Raw genomic sequence first — 18,629 nt, forward strand, 5'->3', positions numbered from 1 at the left:
GCTCAGCCTGGTAGCAGATGGAAGTTCCTTCACTAGGACATTATCTGTTGATAAAACTATTACAATTTGGTGACCTAGCAGCAGTTCCAGGTTTATTAACATTATCAACCCTTAATCTCCTGACTTGGAAATTATTATTTTTTTTACATTGACCCAAGTGAGCAGATGACCCAACTGTCTGGCAAAGTCCTAGCAAGGGCTGAGTACCAAGGCACTGCTGAAGCTCTGCAGTGCATAACGTATGTGTAAACCAACGAAAAAACCACCTGTCCTTCTAGGTTCTTCCTGTGTGTAAAGACCAAGAACAAGAGGAAGTCATGTTTGACCAACCTTATAGCCTTCTATGAGGAAGTAACTAGGTGGATAGATGATGGTAGAGCGGTAGATGTGGTTTATCTTGATTTCAGTAAAGCATTTGACACTGTCTCCCACAGCATCCTTGTAGATAAGCTGAGGAAGTGTGGTCTTGATGGTCAGGTAGTGAGGTGGATCATGAACTGGTTGAAAGGAAGAAGTCAGAGAATTGTGGTCAATGGGACAGAATCTAGTTGGAGGTCTGTGACTAGTGGAGGCCCTCAGGGTCGGTACTGGGACCGGTACTATTCAATACTTTCATCAATGACCTGGATGAGGGAACAGAGTGTGCCCTCAGCAAGTTTGCTGGTGACACTAAACTGGGAGGAGTGGCTGACACACCAGAGGGCTGTGCTGCCATTCAGCGAGATCTAGACAGGCTGGAGAGTTGGGCAGGGAGAAACTTGATGAAATTCAACAAGGGCAAGTGTGGAGTCTTGCATCTGGGGAAGAACAACCCCATGTACCAGTACAGGTTGGGGGCTGACCTGCTGGAGAGCAGTGTAGGAGAAAGGGACCTGGGGGTCCTGGTGGACAGGAGGATGACCATGAGCCAGCAGTGTGCCCTTGTGGCCACGAAGGCCAACAGCATCCTGGGGTGTATTAGAAAAGGTGTGGTTAGTAGGTCAAGAGAGGTTCTCCTCCCCCTCTATTCTGCCTTGGTGAGGCTGCATCTGGAATATTGTGTCCAGTTCTGGCCCCTCAGTTCAAGAAGGACAGGGGACTGCTTGAAAGAGTCCAGTGCAGAGCCACAAAGATGATGAAGGGAGTGGAACATCTCCCTTATGAGGAAAGGCTGAGGGAGCTGGGTCTCTTTAGCTTGGAGGAGACTGAGCGGTGACCTCATCAATGTTTACAAATATGTAAAGGGCAAGTGTCAGGAGGATGGAGCCAGGCTTTTTTCAGTGATGTCCAGTGACAGGACAAGGGGCAGTGGGTGCAAACTAAAGCATAGGAGGTTCCATGTGAATATCAGGAAGAACTTCTTTCCTGTGAGAGTGACAGAGCACTGGAACAGGCTGCCCAGAGAGGTTGTGGAGTCTCCTTTGCTGGAGACATTAAAAACCCACCTGGACAAGTTCCTGTGTGATGTGCTCTAGGTGATCCTGCTCTGGCAGGGGGATTGGACTGGATGATCTTTCAAGGTCCTTTCCAACCCCTAAGCTTCTGTGATTCTGTAAAGAAATAGTGGATGGGATCAGTGTTCTGGTGTGTAGGTTTTGGTGAGGCAGACCCCTTATCACTCCTGTGATTTAACCTCTTCAGCATTGACATAATACACATTCAAGGCATACTTTTTTCATCTCAAAGACAAAACAATTGTATTATTTTTTATATTCGTTAAATAAAGAATCTAATTCTGATTTCCTTTTCTAATGTCAGATTGTGCTGCATTATTTGAATCAGCAGCTGATTTACATACTTGGCCTGTAGGGAAGTTTTTGCTAGAAGAGGAAAAGAAAGCACACATAATGCATTTTTGTTTTTAAAAAACAGTAGAGATTATGCTGTTATGAGTAAGTGTGCAGAATAAAGCCAAACCTGCCTTCTCTCCTTATCCTCTGAACAAACAAACCAAAAAGTCATAGTTACATAAAATACTTGAACTTCAAGTCCTTGGAATGATCCAGGCTCATCAGTGAAAAAAAGAAAAAAACCCAAACAAATTTACTAAAAGAGTATCGTAAGGGATTTTCCACTGGAAACAAAAGAAACTATACTGCTCTTGTAAGGTATGCCATAGCACAGCACAACTGGATCAGGTGACAGCTTCTGAAACGATGTTGTTGATAGGTTTCTTTGTTTCAAATCTTACTTATCTTTTAAGGTCTTGTACAGGTAACTCATAACTTCCTTTTCTGTTAACTTTCTTGGTTGTATAAAAGGAAAGGAAAAGGGTGTTTGCTAAGGCTACAGAGAAGTACTCTGCTGTTCAGGGAAGTCTTCGTTTCTCTTCAGCTTAAGTTGCTATTGGAATTATATTACAGGGTGTTTTTTCTTGTGGACATACATTATGGTTTTTTTTTAAAAAAACAACAACAAACAGAACAGAGGAAGGATCAAACTCCCCATACTCTGTTCTATCTAAAGGGTTCAGTTTTGATGAAGGGAAGCCCTAAATTTTTTTAAGGTACTGGGTACTAGTTGAGATTAAAAAAAAAAAAAGGTTCCATTTGACAGTAATTTTTATGTAAATTGCCTATTTTTTCTCTGGTCCTCTTTCTTCCACCCCAGGAGAGCTCATTGCTTCACAGCTGAAAGCACAAGCATGTATCATCAGGTACCTTCTGACAGCCTGGCTCTTGTGTTCTCATTTCATGTACGATGTCACAGCAAGAAGTGCTATAGAAATGCAGACAGTTTAGGCAGCTCAGATGGACCTCAATATTGGTTCATCTAGTGGGCAGGGCCGTAATAGTGATATATATTAGAAATTACTATTCCTTGAAAGCTGGGCATGATTCTCCATCAGGACAGCTGTGAGAGGGTGGGTGTGTAAGCCTGAATAGGGACATGTGCAGAGAAATACAGGTTGCTCCTGGCAATCCCCATCAGCCACCAGGGTGAAGACCTCTGCATGTTAAATTTCATGTATCCAAAAGAGATTTACTGGTGAGTATTTTTTAATGGTGACAAAGCTCACTTTTGGAGTTTGGTTATCTCAAAGGTGTTTCCCTGCCAGCAGCCTTTTAAAATAATTTTTCTTTTCTTTTCTTTTCTTTTTTTTCAGCAGTACCAAAGCTTTAAAGATTTCTATGGTAGATGTTAGTTTCCAGCTGGTATTAGGCAGATCAAACTCTTACTCCTTTCATAATGGGGTTACTTATTCACTTTTTTTATTTCAAGCCTGTGGAAGGCTACATCCTGACTTTTTTTTAATATAAGCACCATCAACAACCTGACCTTCACATGATACACTAAAGCAATATAAAAGCTAGATCTCAACAGCTAACACCGTTGTGCTTTTTATGGCATTAATGTAACATGCAAGAAACAATTAACTACCAAGTAAGCAGGTGCACGTGTTTCATATCCTCACATTCAGGTTGAATTCCAGATGGATGGTTTTCTTTCCGGGCAATCTGGAGTTACAGCTGAAGGTGCTAGAGCCAAGTTATGTGGATGCAAGGAGGAAGCATGGTTTAGGAAGTGGGTGAAGAAATAGGTTATGTTTTCAAGTAAGAGTCTGACTGAGCTCCTATTTAAATCAAGACAGTAATCATTTCTTGTCATCTGCCATCCAGGTCTACAGCATCATATCCTGGGGTGGGGAAATGCACCCTCTCTCTTGCAGATGATGCTAAACATAGTTTTCCTGTCTCCCATTTGCCAGCCTTCTCTGCTTAGATGCTGCACTGTGGCTTCTGGCTAGCTGACCTTTAAGCACGTAGCTTTCAAGCAAGGGAGAGGCAGGATGCCTTGCTGCGGACACATCCTCCAGCTCAGCCCAAACTGCAGTGCTTTGGTGGATGTTAACTATTTGCTGGGTTATTTCTTCTCCTCTTGAGGGGATCTTCCTTGCTTTTTTGGGGGAAATCCTTCCCTGGTCATAACTGGAGAGCTGCTAAGCAGCTCACAGATTGACAGAAGAGGGCCAAAATATAAGGGAAAATAGACAGGGAAAGCACAGAGGAATGTCTGTTTCCATTGCACAGAAATGTCCATTTCTGGATTAAAAGCCACACTTGAGGCTGCAGAAGGGGGAGCAGGTAAAACTGAATTTAGGAGGTGTGCTGCCTCCTTGAACATCAGGTGCTTCACTGAGCTGCTGGCTGTTGTAGGGTATTAGAGTATGTGCAAAAAGACCGCTAACGTATGTTAGCAGTTTAACACCTCTCAGAACAGAGTGTAGTGGGGAGAAGGCCACTTTTGGCTTGTGATGTGGTTGGATGTAGCACGCCTGGGGCTGACAACATCGTTCTGACACTAACTCGTGCTGAGAGGCAACGAGGGCTGTGAGTCACATCCCCACTGTACCCGGTGGCAGCAATTCCATCTGCTCTTGCAATAGGTGCTTTGCTGCTCTGCTATTTTCCAGCTAAATATAGAGGATTGTGTAGGTGGCCTTGTAGTGACATCTGTTGTTGGGGTTCGCCCTGTGGTTGGCAGAAGCTTACCCTTCAGTTAGATCTTCCTGTCCCTAACAGAATCAATGCAAAGAGCCCAGCTTAGTCACAAGCACACAGGAAAAAGCTAACAGTGAAACCTGCCAGTGCCTTGGCGCTTGTGAGCCACCTCCCCACTTCAGCAGGCATGGTGGGTGCTGTGTGCCCTCATGATGCAGGATGCCTGGCTGCCATTTCCATTGCAAAACACTGAGACTTGGTGATTCCTCTGTCTTCCTTGCTGGTGGGGCATCCAGGTCCCACACCTCCACCAGGGCTCCCCCATGCTTTCACGTTGCCCTTAAAGCATTCCCCAGCATTTTGCAATTTGACCCCCTCTGTGTGATGTGCTATGGGCATGACATACAGGAGTCAACTGCTCATAGCTGTGAAAAAAGGAAGGAGAAGGAGGCATCTGGGATGCTGATGGAGCCTTACCTCAGGTTTCAATCAAGCTGTAGATCTGCAGGAGATCTTGTAAAATGTGAGTGAAGTCTTATAGTATTTTCAGAGAAGGCAGCCAGTGAAACTGGACAGCATAATGAGGCTGAGAAAGGCTGCTGCCGTCAGTGCACAGCAGCCTTCCCTTAATGATCTTTCATTAAGCATCCTGTCTTTGCTATGCAAATGCATTTAAGAATACAGCGTGGCTAAATGTGATGTGCATCAGAGCTCCATAATCAGGAGCGGATACATGTCTTATTATTCATTGCATACATCCAGGAAGCCATTACAGTGTCTGTTCTGCATATGGGTGATGAATAATTTACAAATAATTCATCAAAACCCCAACAGGTGTATTGACATGATATTGACTCGAGAGAGAGATTGTACTGCCTGGCTGGAAGTAGCACGCTTATTGATTTTTGGCTTTTCTCTCCCTCTTTGCTCCCATCTTCCCTTGGTTTCCAAATCTTCCATTTGAGGTTTTTCCCCCATCACCCACATTAAATGACTCATAATCTGAAGCTGATACCACAACATAAAGCAAGGTTAAAGAAAGAAGAAAAGTCTTAATATAAATGGCCCCATTCAAATCCATTGCAGAACAAATGCTAAATACTAATCTTAAAAATATACGTGCTGAAGTAACCCTTTTATATTTAGCTTAGATAGCACCAATTACACCTGCCTTAATTTAGATGGTATTTTTCACAAAGATCACACTGAAAGGCGTTTAAGCCATCTATTTGTATTATTTCTTATATTTTAGTAATTTAAATGAAAAAAAACCAAACAAAAAAACCCCAAGAAACTAACAAAAAACCCCAACAGTTTGGTTTTGTATATGGATAGTAACAGGCAAACTAGTATGTGTAGGAGTATAGGGGCATTGTGCCTGGATCCTCTCCTAGACTGCAGCAATTTAAAGTTCAAGGACACCCGAAGGCACTGTCAGCATCTCTGTAACTGGAGATGAGTCCACGTTAGGACCACAGCTCAGCTGTGTCAGGGACTTTGTCTGAAGCCTGCAGATGTTTGAATCACAGGATCAAGACCACTTAGCCCAGTGAAACTCTAGATCACCCTTTGGAGATACCTGTCTATCTACCTGTGGCCTACAGAAGCAGAATCCTTGAGCTCTCGAGGTGGGCACCTTGGTTGGTTTCAACACAGACTGGATGGGTGTAGACCAAAGGGAAAATCGAGATCCAGAGGCTTTTGTTTCTTGTGATACTAGAGCCCACCCCCCAGCAGGGCTGCTCGTGGAGGTTTCCATGTAGCTGCAGACTGGGGTAGCTGGCCTGGGAGACATTTTTGTGCATTTACAGCCTGGAATTTTGAATGCAATAAATGTACCCTTTGGATTAGAAACAGCTATTACTTGATGTGATAAACTTTACAAGTATCACGAATAGAATTTGATGACTGTCTTACTTTGTTTTCAGCTGAAATGAGTAGTCAAGTTGAAAGTATAAATGATCCTACGGAAACAAAGCAGGAAGCTTAAGTTACAGGTAAGATCTTTATGGCTGTTTTTTCCCCACCATTTTCCATTCAGTTTCTATTTTAAAACTTGCTTTAAAAATTACCTTAATTAAAGTTGGAATTTACAGGGGGAAAAAATAATAATAAAAAAAAAGGAAGACAGAATACAAAGGAAAAGAAATTTTATAATATGGCCCCTATTACACCAAAAATGAAATTATCCAGTAGGCTTGATTTGTCAAGTAAGTATTATAGTAACAGTCTGCAACTGTAATGGGTTTAGACAGTGCACGGTCCTAGATCATCAGAAGGCAAGACAGCACGGAGATCAGGAACAGAAGAGTAACCGAGTGAACAATTTTTGGCAATGCTTAGCAAAAAGACAGGCAATTTATACTGGTTGGAACCAAGCTCAGTTCTGTATGATCTGTATTCTGGAAACAACAGGTTCACATCACGAGGGGTTTATTGCCCTTGGCTCTCTGATGCCTAACGTCACTTGTAGCAATACCACTGAAAAACAAGACAAAGTCAGCGGGCTGCCTCCTGAAGCTCTGCTGCCTTTTGGAGCTTTTTATGGCTTTAAAAGCTAAGTGATAGCGCTATGGCAAGAATGCACAATGGTTGTTGTTACTGTGGAGTTTGTCACAGGTGTAAGCAGCCTTGCCCTAGATAAAAATGAATATTTTGGTAGGGAGACAAAAGTCCGAGGTTTGTCCCCGGTGACAAAAAGCAGTTGCCATTTCTCCCTCACGAGTCGTTTTTAAGTGTTAATGCGAACTGCTTCCTCAGTGTAGGGTTATCGTGAGATGACAATATCAAATACAGCAAGATGTGTTGTTTATGCTTGTAATGGGATTTGGTGTACCTCAAGACTAAATATAGTGGCTTTACAGTGGCAGCAGCTGTATCACAGAGATTTAAAATACAAGGTCTCATTACTGAGCGTAGTTCTTTGTCCTTGTCAGCATATTGATGGTGTGCTGCCATGCTGAAGGAGTGAGAAATGGGCCTGAAGGGGTCCCTGGTAAAAAGTCCTGAACCGAGACTTAAGCTCACCCTCACCATATATACAGCTTCCACAGCCCTTCCTTCTCCCTCGCCTACCTTCAGGTTGTATGTTCTGTTCAATGAAAAAAGGAAGAGGAACTAATGAAATCATCACTGTTAAAAATACACGGCAAGGTTAATGCCCTTCCAACAGTTTAAAAAAGTATATCTGACAGTTATGATGATCATACGGTCTGTAGGCAGCAGTCCGTGTTTCATGCTGCATTTTCCTATGCAAAAAAATATCTGAATGTTTTGGGCTGGAGTAGTTTCTGCTTTATGAAGGAATAATGCCACAATTAGCAACCAATTAATAATTCCCTTCAATTCCCCTGCAGTGCCTGGCTCCGCCAGTGCCTTTCTGAAGCAAAGGGACCTGCACTGGGGCTCGCCACGTCTTGCCCAGCATTTTAATGGCACGCACATGATTAGGAACAGGCATTAAATCCTCCACAACTCTCTATCAAAGTCATTCTGACACTGTTGCCACTGTTTTAATTGCAAGGAACCAGTGTCCAGGGAGGATTGATCAGCCTGCTAAACTTCAGAGGCTTTTGCTAGGATCTTTCAGAGCTGAGGAGATCCCTTTCCTCACTATGTTTAGTATTTTAAGGTGGTGTTTTTAATATACGTTCTGTGGCCTAGCACCAAAGCACCCACCAAAGCTGGGGGCTTCTGGTCTCGAGCTTGGTAGCATGGAGCTATGGAAAACCAAGAATCCCAAATGAGCGCAGCAAATTTGCTGTAGTGATAATAGTGACTGTTTTACATTAACCACGTGGCATGTACACATGCTGCACATGTGACAGAAAGATAGGAAGATAACTGGGATTCTGTGCAGACATTTGAAATTTTGCTTATTTTTTTTGTTTTTCTCTCTCCCCCACTTTGGGTGAAGGCAGGATGCAGGAGGGGAGTGACCTGAGGAAACCCAACGGGTAGGCGCTGACATCCTACGGCATCATTCTTGGCAGAAAAGAGCAAACAGAGATGCTCCGCGGGTTGGGAGGGAGGGAGATTTGGGGAAATGACTCTTTGCTTTAATTTCTCTTTGTTCTTCATTGCATTTTGTTCTGTAAGCCTGTTGGAAACAAACACAACTTCCCAGTTATAACAATGTTTTGCATTTTTCCCTGCAATTACAACAGTTTCTTCTGAACCGTGAGTCCCTGTCTTATATTGGGTCTCTTTTGCTCCTGCATCATATCATCAGTAGCCTGCTTCCAGGCCCACTCCTTTTCTAGCATTTTTATCTTCTTTCCTAGTTATGGTACTGTCTGCAGGCAACCTGTGGAACCCAGATTATTCTCTTCCTGTCCCCCTCTTTTTTTAAAAACTGTTCCCTAGGATATGCTTTGAGAACATAAAATGCCACAAAGGATTACAATCTGCACACACTGATAAACAGCCATCCTCCTTGTGCTAGAGATTTGAAAGACTAGATGCTCCAAAATCTCAAAAATGTAGAGACAGTGCTGCACGTTGCCCACCTCCAGGTTTGTCAATCAGCAGCACTTGCTGGCACCCACCAGCAGGTCCCTGTGTCCAAACCCTGGCTGCTAGAAGAGGCCTTGGCTGGATTCCCTTGAGTGCATACTAGAAGCAGAGCTTGTGCATTAACTCTTTCATCCCGATGCCTCAGGATTGCCCACAGCTCTGCCATTCACCTTTCTCTCTGGTCTGGGAAAGCTAAACCATGACCAACCTACGCTGTGTCATGCCCCTCTGTGGGTCCTGCGTGCCAATAACATGAGTGGCTTCAAACAGCCGGTGCTTAAAATCAGACCTGCTGTTTTCTGGTTGGCTCCGTGCACCTCAGAATCAGGGCTGTAAGGTATGACCTTCAGGAGCAGGTAACAACAGATACTTCCTCAAGCCTGCAAGGTACAGAGGGTAACAGGCACTCTGCATTCAAAGTGTCTTTAAATACGGCTCCCGGCTTTAGTAACTTCACACAGTATCATGTGTGAGCCCTCATCATATTTTCTACTGCATATGCATGATTTCTTTCTTTTTTTAATTTATTTTTTTTAAAGCAATTAACAGTTATTTGGATAGGAACGTCTCACCATATGTCAATTGTTCTGCCAGCAAATGCTGTGCTGAAATTTTTTAAAAGGGAACAAAAGGGTTTTGCATACATTTTGCAACTATCCCATAGCCAAAACTGATAGACAATACACTCGATGGAAGAGCACGCAACCTGTGTCCAGGGTGTGATGTGCCACAAATGGTATTTTAAAATGCTGCTGATAATAATTTTATCATTTTAGGCAAAGTAATTGATTCTGTTCTTTCTCCCCTCCTCCCCCCTTTCCCCCAGATAAGCATGAATCTCAAAATAATTATTTACTAGCTGGCCAAAAAAATAGAAAAGGAAAAAAAAAAAGGAAAAAACAAAGTAAGATGGATCTCTGCCTTCTTCTGGTCTGGGTTTATCCCAGCAAGAGTAGGTTTGGTGATAAATCATCTGCTGGTATAACAGTGAGTCAAATGTGGCTCTAACACACCTAGCACTGGCTATGGCTGTTGATGGCTGCTTGTTAATTCAAAAGGATGTCAGAACAAACAAGGATTTCCAAGAAAGAAAAAGTAGAAAAGCCCATATTTCACCCAAAGAGTACAGCCCCTAGAAAGCCAACCCGCAATCTCCCTACATGTGGCTCTGGCACATTTACATGTGTTGGAATCGGAACAGTATTTTCCATGTGCCAACTCCCGTGGTGTTTTAACCCAGGTGGCCACTAGTGCCAGAGAAGATCTTGAAGAGCTTCTTCATCAGCCATTTCTCTCAGAGGTTGATGAATTCATAAATCTGAATTGGATCATCTGTGGGAGGAGTAAATGAGCTGATGTAAGCCTAGGAATAGGGTTTATGATATTGCTGAGTTTACCTGCATTTGCTAGATATCACTCCTCTGGCCTTGGTTCTCCTCAGAGCATCCTTGAAGGAATTCCTTGTTCCCTTTTAGGTGTCTCTGCTGCTTTTCTTTCCCATGCCTGGGGTCATGCTTGACAGAACATGTCTTTTGCAACATGAATTATTTTTTCCTGGCTGTTCCTTCTCCTTATTTCGAGCCAATTGCAGTTTTGCAGTGGGAAGCCTGCAGGTAGTACCTCTGCATGGTCCACATCCCATGTTTCTGTATGGTTTCCTTGCTGAGTGATTTTAATTGGAACAGTCTAGGGGAAAAGTGGATAAATACCTTGGGAGGAAGTGGAATAAACATTTTAGGTGTCTTACCTCTCAATTCCCCTTTTGTGCAATTGCTTTGAAAAGACCAGGATTGAAGAGCTCCCTCCATTTGGTAAGTGAGGGAACCCACCCTACAACAAACTTGGTGAGCTTGAGTCTGAGCTGTGCGAAATGTCGAGGAGATCTAAGGTGGCCATGTCCACAGCCAGAGCTCCGCAGATCTGCGATAACTTCAGTCAATGGAGTATGCAATCCCCTCAATGTAGCTCTGCTCTTGTTTCCATCATGCTTGCCATGGGCAACATTAACAGAGCTGTAGGCTGCTGTTAGCCACGTACTGGATGTCCATCTTGCCATCCCCAGCCTTGGTTTTAACAAGGGAGCCAAAAGGAGAGCCCCTCAGAAGACTGGCTGCCAATGTGTGACCCATCAACAAGGAGACAAAGACTCCTTAAACTCCTTGTGAAGACTGACTGATAGTTTTCAATAAAAACTTAACTGCAAAGATGCATCACACTCTTTAACCCCTGACAGTCAGTTCATTGCACTTTTCACTTAACCTTGGTTCTCAAACAGCAGCGAATCTTTGAAACTGTGAAATGTTTACCCAAGGATGCAGCAGCAAAGCGTGAAGCCCAGGTAGGAGGTGTAAAGCAAGTAAACGTAGGAGTTGATTAAGTCCTTACAGGACAATTTGCAGCCTCGTCTATATCTATCAATCTTCAGGTGGGTTTTGGTTTGAGTTGGTGGGGTTTTTCACTAGTCATAATGCGAGTATAGTTTGGAAGCCTGAGTTCTTCAGCTGTGTTAGTAGTCAAGGCTGGAGCTGCAGAAATGCCGGGAGCTGGTTGCCTAGAACAAGTACCAAACCAAGGATCACCCAGCAGGGATTTCTGTCAAGGATTTTGGTTTAAACCTGCAATGTGTCTGCAGGAATTGGCATAATGGGAATGCATACAAAGTATTAGGCTCTGCTTGGTGGTTGTTTCTCCTGTGTCTGAAAGCACTTATCCCTACCACAGTATTCATCAGGCTGGTGACTGCTTCAATGACAAATGGATTTCCTTCTATACAGACGTCCAAAGGGGATGTTTGAGACATAATCTGTAGTAATGGGTCACACGTTTGCTGCAGCTAATTGCCAATCTTTCTATAAAGCGCTGAGAAAGCCTCTCTCTGAATTAACACTGTTCTGCTCTAGGCACTTGAATAAAGATATATTAAAAACAAGCAAACAAACCAGACTTTTCTCTATATGCAGTGCATGCTGGCTTTGCTTTTAAAATTACAACTTAGCAGAGTATATGGATCTATTTTCTTGGGGAATAGGGGCTTTTATCATATTATTCATCCAGTCTGAGCCTTACCCTGACACTTGTGATATAAAGGGAAGTTTTAAAAAAACCCTAAAAATTAAAAAAGGTAATTTTCTTGATCCAAAAATGTGTTTTTACTTTGATGCGTAGAAATTTAAGCTATTGCTTGCAAAAATGTCTCCTAATAAGTAAGTGGTCTGGCAGCTATATGAACACATGCCTCTACTGTTAATTTGTCATTTACATGCTGAATGTCCCTCCGGGACTGTTTTTTCCTTTTGTCTATGCCATGTGCTGGAAAACTTAACAAACCAATGCCTTCATACTACCATGTTTGTTAAAGCAAAATGTTAATAAAGCTTGTCCTGAAGATGAGGTGATACTGCTTGTGTGTTTATTCCCTCCCTGTGCTGATTGTGCAGTGGTCGCTTTGGTTGTCAGTGTTTCAGTTTGGTTATGCAACCACCAGCATGTTCAGCCAGGTCCTTGTTTAAATTTATTCTTCACTTGATAGAGTCTTCTGAGAAACAGTACCTCAGAGGGATTTTTGGATTACATCATTGAAAGGTAAGAATGAGGACTTTGCATTTCAGAGGGGAAAAGGTCAGTGGGTTGGTCCCATCACTGCAGCAGAGATGTTACAAAACCTGTCCCAGCAGTTGTACCAGTGCTAAATCCCTGGCATCTATCATCTGTCAAAGAATACGCCCACATATATGCACTCCACAGGTATAATAGAGAACATGCAGGGTACGCGAGATGGTACCTGCCCTTTCTGCTGTCACTTACTTCAAGACTGAATGGGTAGAAGATATTGTCAAAATGCGGAAGGTGGCTTTTTTCTTCCAATGGCACCAGATGAAAGAGCTTGTACTGCCCCTGCTTTACTCTTCTTATCCAAGGCCAAGGATTTAATTGTTGGTAACCAAAGTTAGGGGGCTGGCTCTCTGTGTTCAAAGCTCTCCACATAATGGATTCCCTCTCTGAAATTTGACCTTTCCTTTGCCTGCAGCCCTTTGACAGCCAAACAGAAGAGGACAAGGCACAGGTGATGTGTGGCCATGGGGGAAAGCCTGTATTTGTGCTTGATGCAGGACCCAATTGCCATGTGTGGTCTTAGTAGCAACAAGCTAACCTGAGAGTGAGAAATAGCAGCAACAGCTGAACACAGCAACTTCTCAAATTCAGTTCATCAAGACCTCTGCTTTCACTGTCTCTGAAGAACTGTAAACTCTAGAAGGAGGTGCCTGCATTCCCCATGCTTAAGCCTGTTTCTGCAAGGGACCATTTTTGTCTAAGGCAGGTGTGTATACTTAAAAGGAGAAAAACAAATTTTTCTCTAATCTAGGAGCAAGTGCTGGCCATCTCACTCTTGTTGAATAGCACAGGGCTGAGAAAAAACCTCCATAGTTTTGGAGGGTAAAGAAAGGTACTTGTTTGAGGCTGATCAGACACTCACAGCAATGGGTGTTTGTCCAGATGATGTGCATTAGGCAAAGAGCAGGTGAGGCTGCTAGGATGAGATGAGCAATAAATAATCCTTAATTATATACCTGTTGCTGCTGGCCAAATTGACACCTTCGTTTCCAGAGTTTATTTTGAAAAATGGTGGATTTGTGCCTGGGGAAGTCTTTTGCTGACCTGGTAACAACTGAGGTCACTCTTAAGTCTGCATAAACAGAGGCTAACTTACCCCTGTTCCTGCTCAGCCTTCTTGGGAGAGATTTTCCCATAGGAATCAGGTTGTTTTTCAGGATTTCCATGCTAACCTGCCCCTCCTCAGAGGGTTCTGTACATGCTTTAATTTGGCTTTGATTCCTCACCTCCGGCTCCTTTTGCAAAGAAGCATTCAGAGGGGTCTCGCTGACCTTGGTCTATCAATGCAAGGTGAAAACCGTGCTTTGGGATTTTAATTAGACTTGGGGTTTTGGGTTGGTTTTTGTTTTTTTTTCCCCCTGAAATAAAAGTGTCATTTAAATACTCTAATTTTTCCTTCCATTAGAATTATCGGCAGACCCTTAAAGCAAGAGGCAAATCACTGTTAATGCCTTCGGAATTCACTGATAAAACATTCCTCGTAATGAGTTCCTGTAGAGTTAAAAAAAAAAAAAAAAAAGCAGATGAAAACGGTGCCGGTGGAGGAGGTACTCAGGGAGGCTGCTCCATCTGGTGGCAACTCAGGGCTTCTTGCCTGGGGGGCACTTTGGATTGCAGGAGTCAGCTGCGGTTTCCCTCCCATCCGTTTAAACCTCTCGAGCCCTCAGCTTCTCCTCTGTAGACGAGCATTCGCGTGTGTGCTGGGTTGGTATCAGAAAGCAAGGTTAGTGTTTGTGTTTGCTCCTGAGCATTTTCACATTCCTGATGCGAGGACTTGCACTGCCTGAAGCCAGCTCTGAATCCAGCTCGTCTAGCATGCAGGAGGCCTGCACCCCCAACGACTGCATGCATGCTCCGAGCTGAAATAAGCCTTGCCTCAAAGAGTTCAATTAGCTTTGGGAGACAGCAGTGCTGGCGGAGCTTCACAGGGCTCTCGTGACATCAGGTGCGCTTGCTCAAAAAGATCCTGGCACCCTTGAGAGATTTGAGGGCAAGCAGGACCCAGTCAACCTAAACGGTTCTACGGTATAGGGTACTATAGGCCATCCTGATGTGTCTGGACACGTCTCACCTTGAAACAGTACCACCAAGAAGACAGTATTGCCATAATTTGGCTTTCATCAGAAAGACCTGCTTGATAGAATTGTCCTTCTGTATGGAAATGTAAGCCTAAACTAGATTTTTTTTAATTTGTTGTTGTTGTTGTTGTTTCTATTAGCCTTTCCCTGCCATGCCAGGAAATTAGTTTTGAAATGAAAATGTAATTATTTTCAGAGAAAAACAGAGCACAGGAAGATCGAATTGTGAGTCAGTCAAAACAAGCAATGAAGAGCAGCAATCCAGCAGCCCTCTTGAAACTAAAACTCCCTTCTCCACCCTGCAAGTCACATCATCTCCACTCCAGAGGAGGGTTGTGATTATTTTTGCACCAAACAGTGAAACTGAGGTGGCTATTACTGCTTTTCCCCAGTCAAAGCAATTCAGATGAGGAGTTCAGCTTCTGAGCTATGAGGGCTCCAGACATGTCTGTGCTGGTACAGGTGGAACAGTGCTTGGTCCCCAAGGAGGGCAGCAGGGGAGCTTGAGATCAGCTCTCCTGGAACAGCAGCAGGGGGACTCAGGCACAGTTTTGGGACCCAGGCCTGGCAACAGTTTGTCTGAGGAAGGCTCCAGACCAAGCACAAGGACAGCCCAGGAGCCAGCATTGACCTTTGTCTGTTGAGACAAGGAGGCCCCTCCTGCCAGTGCCATCACCTCTGGCCTTCTTTTATATATGAGGAAATTAATCTAAAATGTGTGATTTAGATAGCATGTACACCAATACAGAATATTAGATGTAGTATATATATTATGCAGTATATATGCTATACACTACATAACATACATTACACATACATCGCATGATGTGATATATACTCTGTATTTACTATGTATTAGATGATGTCTAGTAGTACATTTTTGACAGTACAGGGTATATTATTTACTGTATGTATACTATAATTAAATTAGATAAACTTTGTACTATAGAAAATGTATTTCAGATCAAGTTTTTATACCTTCTGTAAACAATAAGGCTGTAATATAAATATATGCCATGTATGTAAATGCTATATAACCTATAGCATACAAAGAAAATACTATATACCAGCTATCTGCTACAAATACTATGTCGTAGAGCACATATTATAGATAATACATGTATTATATACTGATTAATAGTCAATGTATGATGCATAACAAAATATGTTCTATAACATAAAACACTGTTAGTGACATTTTATGTAGTACATATGGAATTTAGATCCTTTATTTGTATACAACAGAATAGTCTATAGTATTATATATCATATTCTGATATGTGTACTATTCCTATATGTAATATATTGGTATCATGCTTTATAGCAATTATCATTCTACATTGTCTGTTTCTCTAGTATGACATTAGCATTAATGCTAATCAATACCTTACATAGCATTATAGATAACACATAATATAATGCAGTATAATAAATTACATGTAATTAATATATCAAGGGTTACACTGCTATTTAATATGAAGATATACATTACATTAATATACTATACAGTAATAATATAGCTTGTATTGCATAAAATTATAAAATTATATAATGTGTAATATTTATAGCATGTATATTGTTGTCGATGGTTTTGATGGAGTGTATCAGTTTAATGAAATAGGGGAAAATAGAATATATCTTACCTAGCATCTGTGGTCTCTCAAAGACTACTCCCACATATGTATAAGCTGCATGTATAGTATAGAATATGCAACACATACTAGATGTTATTGAGGAAATTTGTACAAAAGCACCATTTGCTAGATGACACAGTGTACAAATAAGCTAAACTGTGTAACATAGCAAGTGCTGCATGATGTAGTCTATAAGGTCTAGGATACACTCTTCCTATCATTTAAATTATATACTTTGTGGTTTGTACTCAGTATGCATAGAGCATGCTATATACTATATAAGGAGTATCTATTGCGTAAATACATCATTTATACTATATGTATGCACTATACAGAATCACAGAACTATCATGGTTGGAAGAGACCTCTAAAATCACCTCATCCAACCACCAACCCAGATTGCAAGAATGGGAATCTTGCATGATACCACTACACCAGTATGTGTGTGTGTATATATATGTGTATATATATATATATATACACACATATATTTGTATATATATGTGTATATATATACACACACACACACACATATGCTGGAATAAATACACCACATACTGGATGCATAAACATGGAATATACATATGTGATGCACAGCTATGGGAACTTTGAGAGACAAGAGAGCACAGAGAAGATAGGTGATAGGTATAATTCTTTACGTATGTATAGGGGCAAGGCAAGGGAAAGAGTGAGATGGTCTCACCCTAATCCTTGCAAAGCCCTGACCTACCTGGCAAGCACCTTACTCTGGCTGAAGCTCGTCAGCACATGGACTCCAATCCCCAGCTGATGGTCTTTGCACCACAACTTGAGCAGTGGGTATTTGAGCTGCATGAAACTACAAGCTGTGGTGTTTTTGTTCTTTTACATGTCTGGAAAAGAGATTGTGTCATTGATTTGTACCATGATCTAAAGACAGAAAAAAAGTTTTAAAAATTCTGATAACAAGAAGTGTAGGGGGTTTTTTTATGTTGGTTGGTTTGTTTCCAGTCAAACCTACTGACAAATGTAAAAGATGAAAGTAGAGCTTAATGTAAAAAAAACAAATAATAAAAAAGGCTGCAATCCCCTCTGGGCTTACTCTGTCATACAGCACAAATATGACAAAATCTGCAATACAAATAAAATTGTCTGGTGAAGCTACATATTTGTTTCCTCTCCTGCTGCAAAAGGAGGCCCTGGAGTGGTTTTTTTCCACCCCTAAGCTGTGTTAGTTCATACAGTGTTAGACTTGGGGACAGGAAAAAAAGTATTTAGGCTGGTGAGCACCATAGCAGCCCTCAAGCTTGAGCCAGCCAGGCACTAATCCCATCACAGAGCTAAGGGCTCTGAGACAGCAGCCCTCACCCAAAATTCAGGCCAAAGGCCTATGGGGAGGCTATAGAATTTGGGTAGAAGGCAGATGCAGGTGGCTGCAGTCTTGGGAAGGAGAGGAAGCAGTGGAAACATGACAGCAGTGGGCAGGGATGGAGAGCCAGCCAAGGAGATGGCAAGGCAGCCCCAGCAGCAAGACCCCAGAGTGCTCTCCACCAGCTATTAGCCAGAAAGAGATTTGGATTTTTTTTGCTAAATGTCTGACTGGCATTGCTGAGCCTCTGGGAAAAGGCTCCTTGGAAGAGGAGACTTGGAGATGGAGTTTATTTCCAGGCCTGGTGTCTGAGCCACGGGTGAATTCAGCCTTACCCAAAACAGGGAGGTCTCCTCTGCCCTTCCACACAGCTTCTGCAGAGCTCTGATGCTATTTTACCATCACTAGCCCCAAAACTACAGCCAAAATTTTGGGAGCTGTGTATCTTTCACCAAGTTGTATTTGGCTGTCTCACTTACTCCTACTCAAACAAGCTGAGCAGATGAACCAGCTACTTCAGTTCTGGCCCCCATGGACTTAACAAAAGTGCCCAAGACAACAGTAGTGTCACAGGACAGCAGCAGCTCTCAGCATCTCCCAGAGACTGTTAGGGAAGTGTTGAAGGCAGCAAATGCCAGTTTTGGTTCAGAGGTGCTACAGACCAGCCCCTTCACTCAAGCACCCTACCCCCAAACACTTCTTTGGGCAAGATGATGTCCCAAAGCCATCTGCAAGGCTGATGGACTGCCATGATCCTCTTTCTCAGCTTGAACTTGGGGATAGGTCTTGTTTAGCCCAGCATGAAAAGAGAGAAAAGGCTGTCTTGCAGACACTCAGTTGACACAATTTAATACTTGCTGCATACAGTCAGCTCAAACATAATCCTGTGGCTCTTAATGAATGCAGCACCTCAACCAAAATAAGACCCAGGCACATATTTTGATTTACCTGTTACTGCCTTTCTGTAATGCAGCATATTTCAAGGGCATGAAAACATAAGAAGGATCAGGAGCACCTATTG

General features: G+C 42.6%; 1 protein-coding gene across 6 annotated transcripts in view; it reads left to right on the top strand.

Moving 5' to 3' along the window:
• MACROD2 (mono-ADP ribosylhydrolase 2) overlaps positions 1–12,326 on the top strand; it is an 890,240-nt gene extending 877,914 nt beyond the window's left edge. For 5 of the 6 annotated variants that reach the window (XM_051613308.1, XM_051613312.1, XM_051613309.1 and 2 more), the window contains 2 exons: positions 6,350–6,418; positions 8,338–12,326. In XM_051613308.1, coding sequence (XP_051469268.1) covers positions 6,350–6,411 — 62 coding nt within the window. In that variant the 3' untranslated portion in view covers positions 6,412–6,418; positions 8,338–12,326. The remainder of the gene's footprint in view (positions 1–6,349; positions 6,419–8,337) is intronic. The other variant, XM_051613306.1, reaches the window with a different exon arrangement.
• The last annotated feature ends 6,303 nt before the right edge of the window (positions 12,327–18,629 follow it).

Source organism: Apus apus, chromosome 3, assembly GCF_020740795.1.
Source record: "Apus apus isolate bApuApu2 chromosome 3, bApuApu2.pri.cur, whole genome shotgun sequence".
Classification (NCBI taxonomy): domain Eukaryota; kingdom Metazoa; phylum Chordata; class Aves; order Apodiformes; family Apodidae; genus Apus; species Apus apus.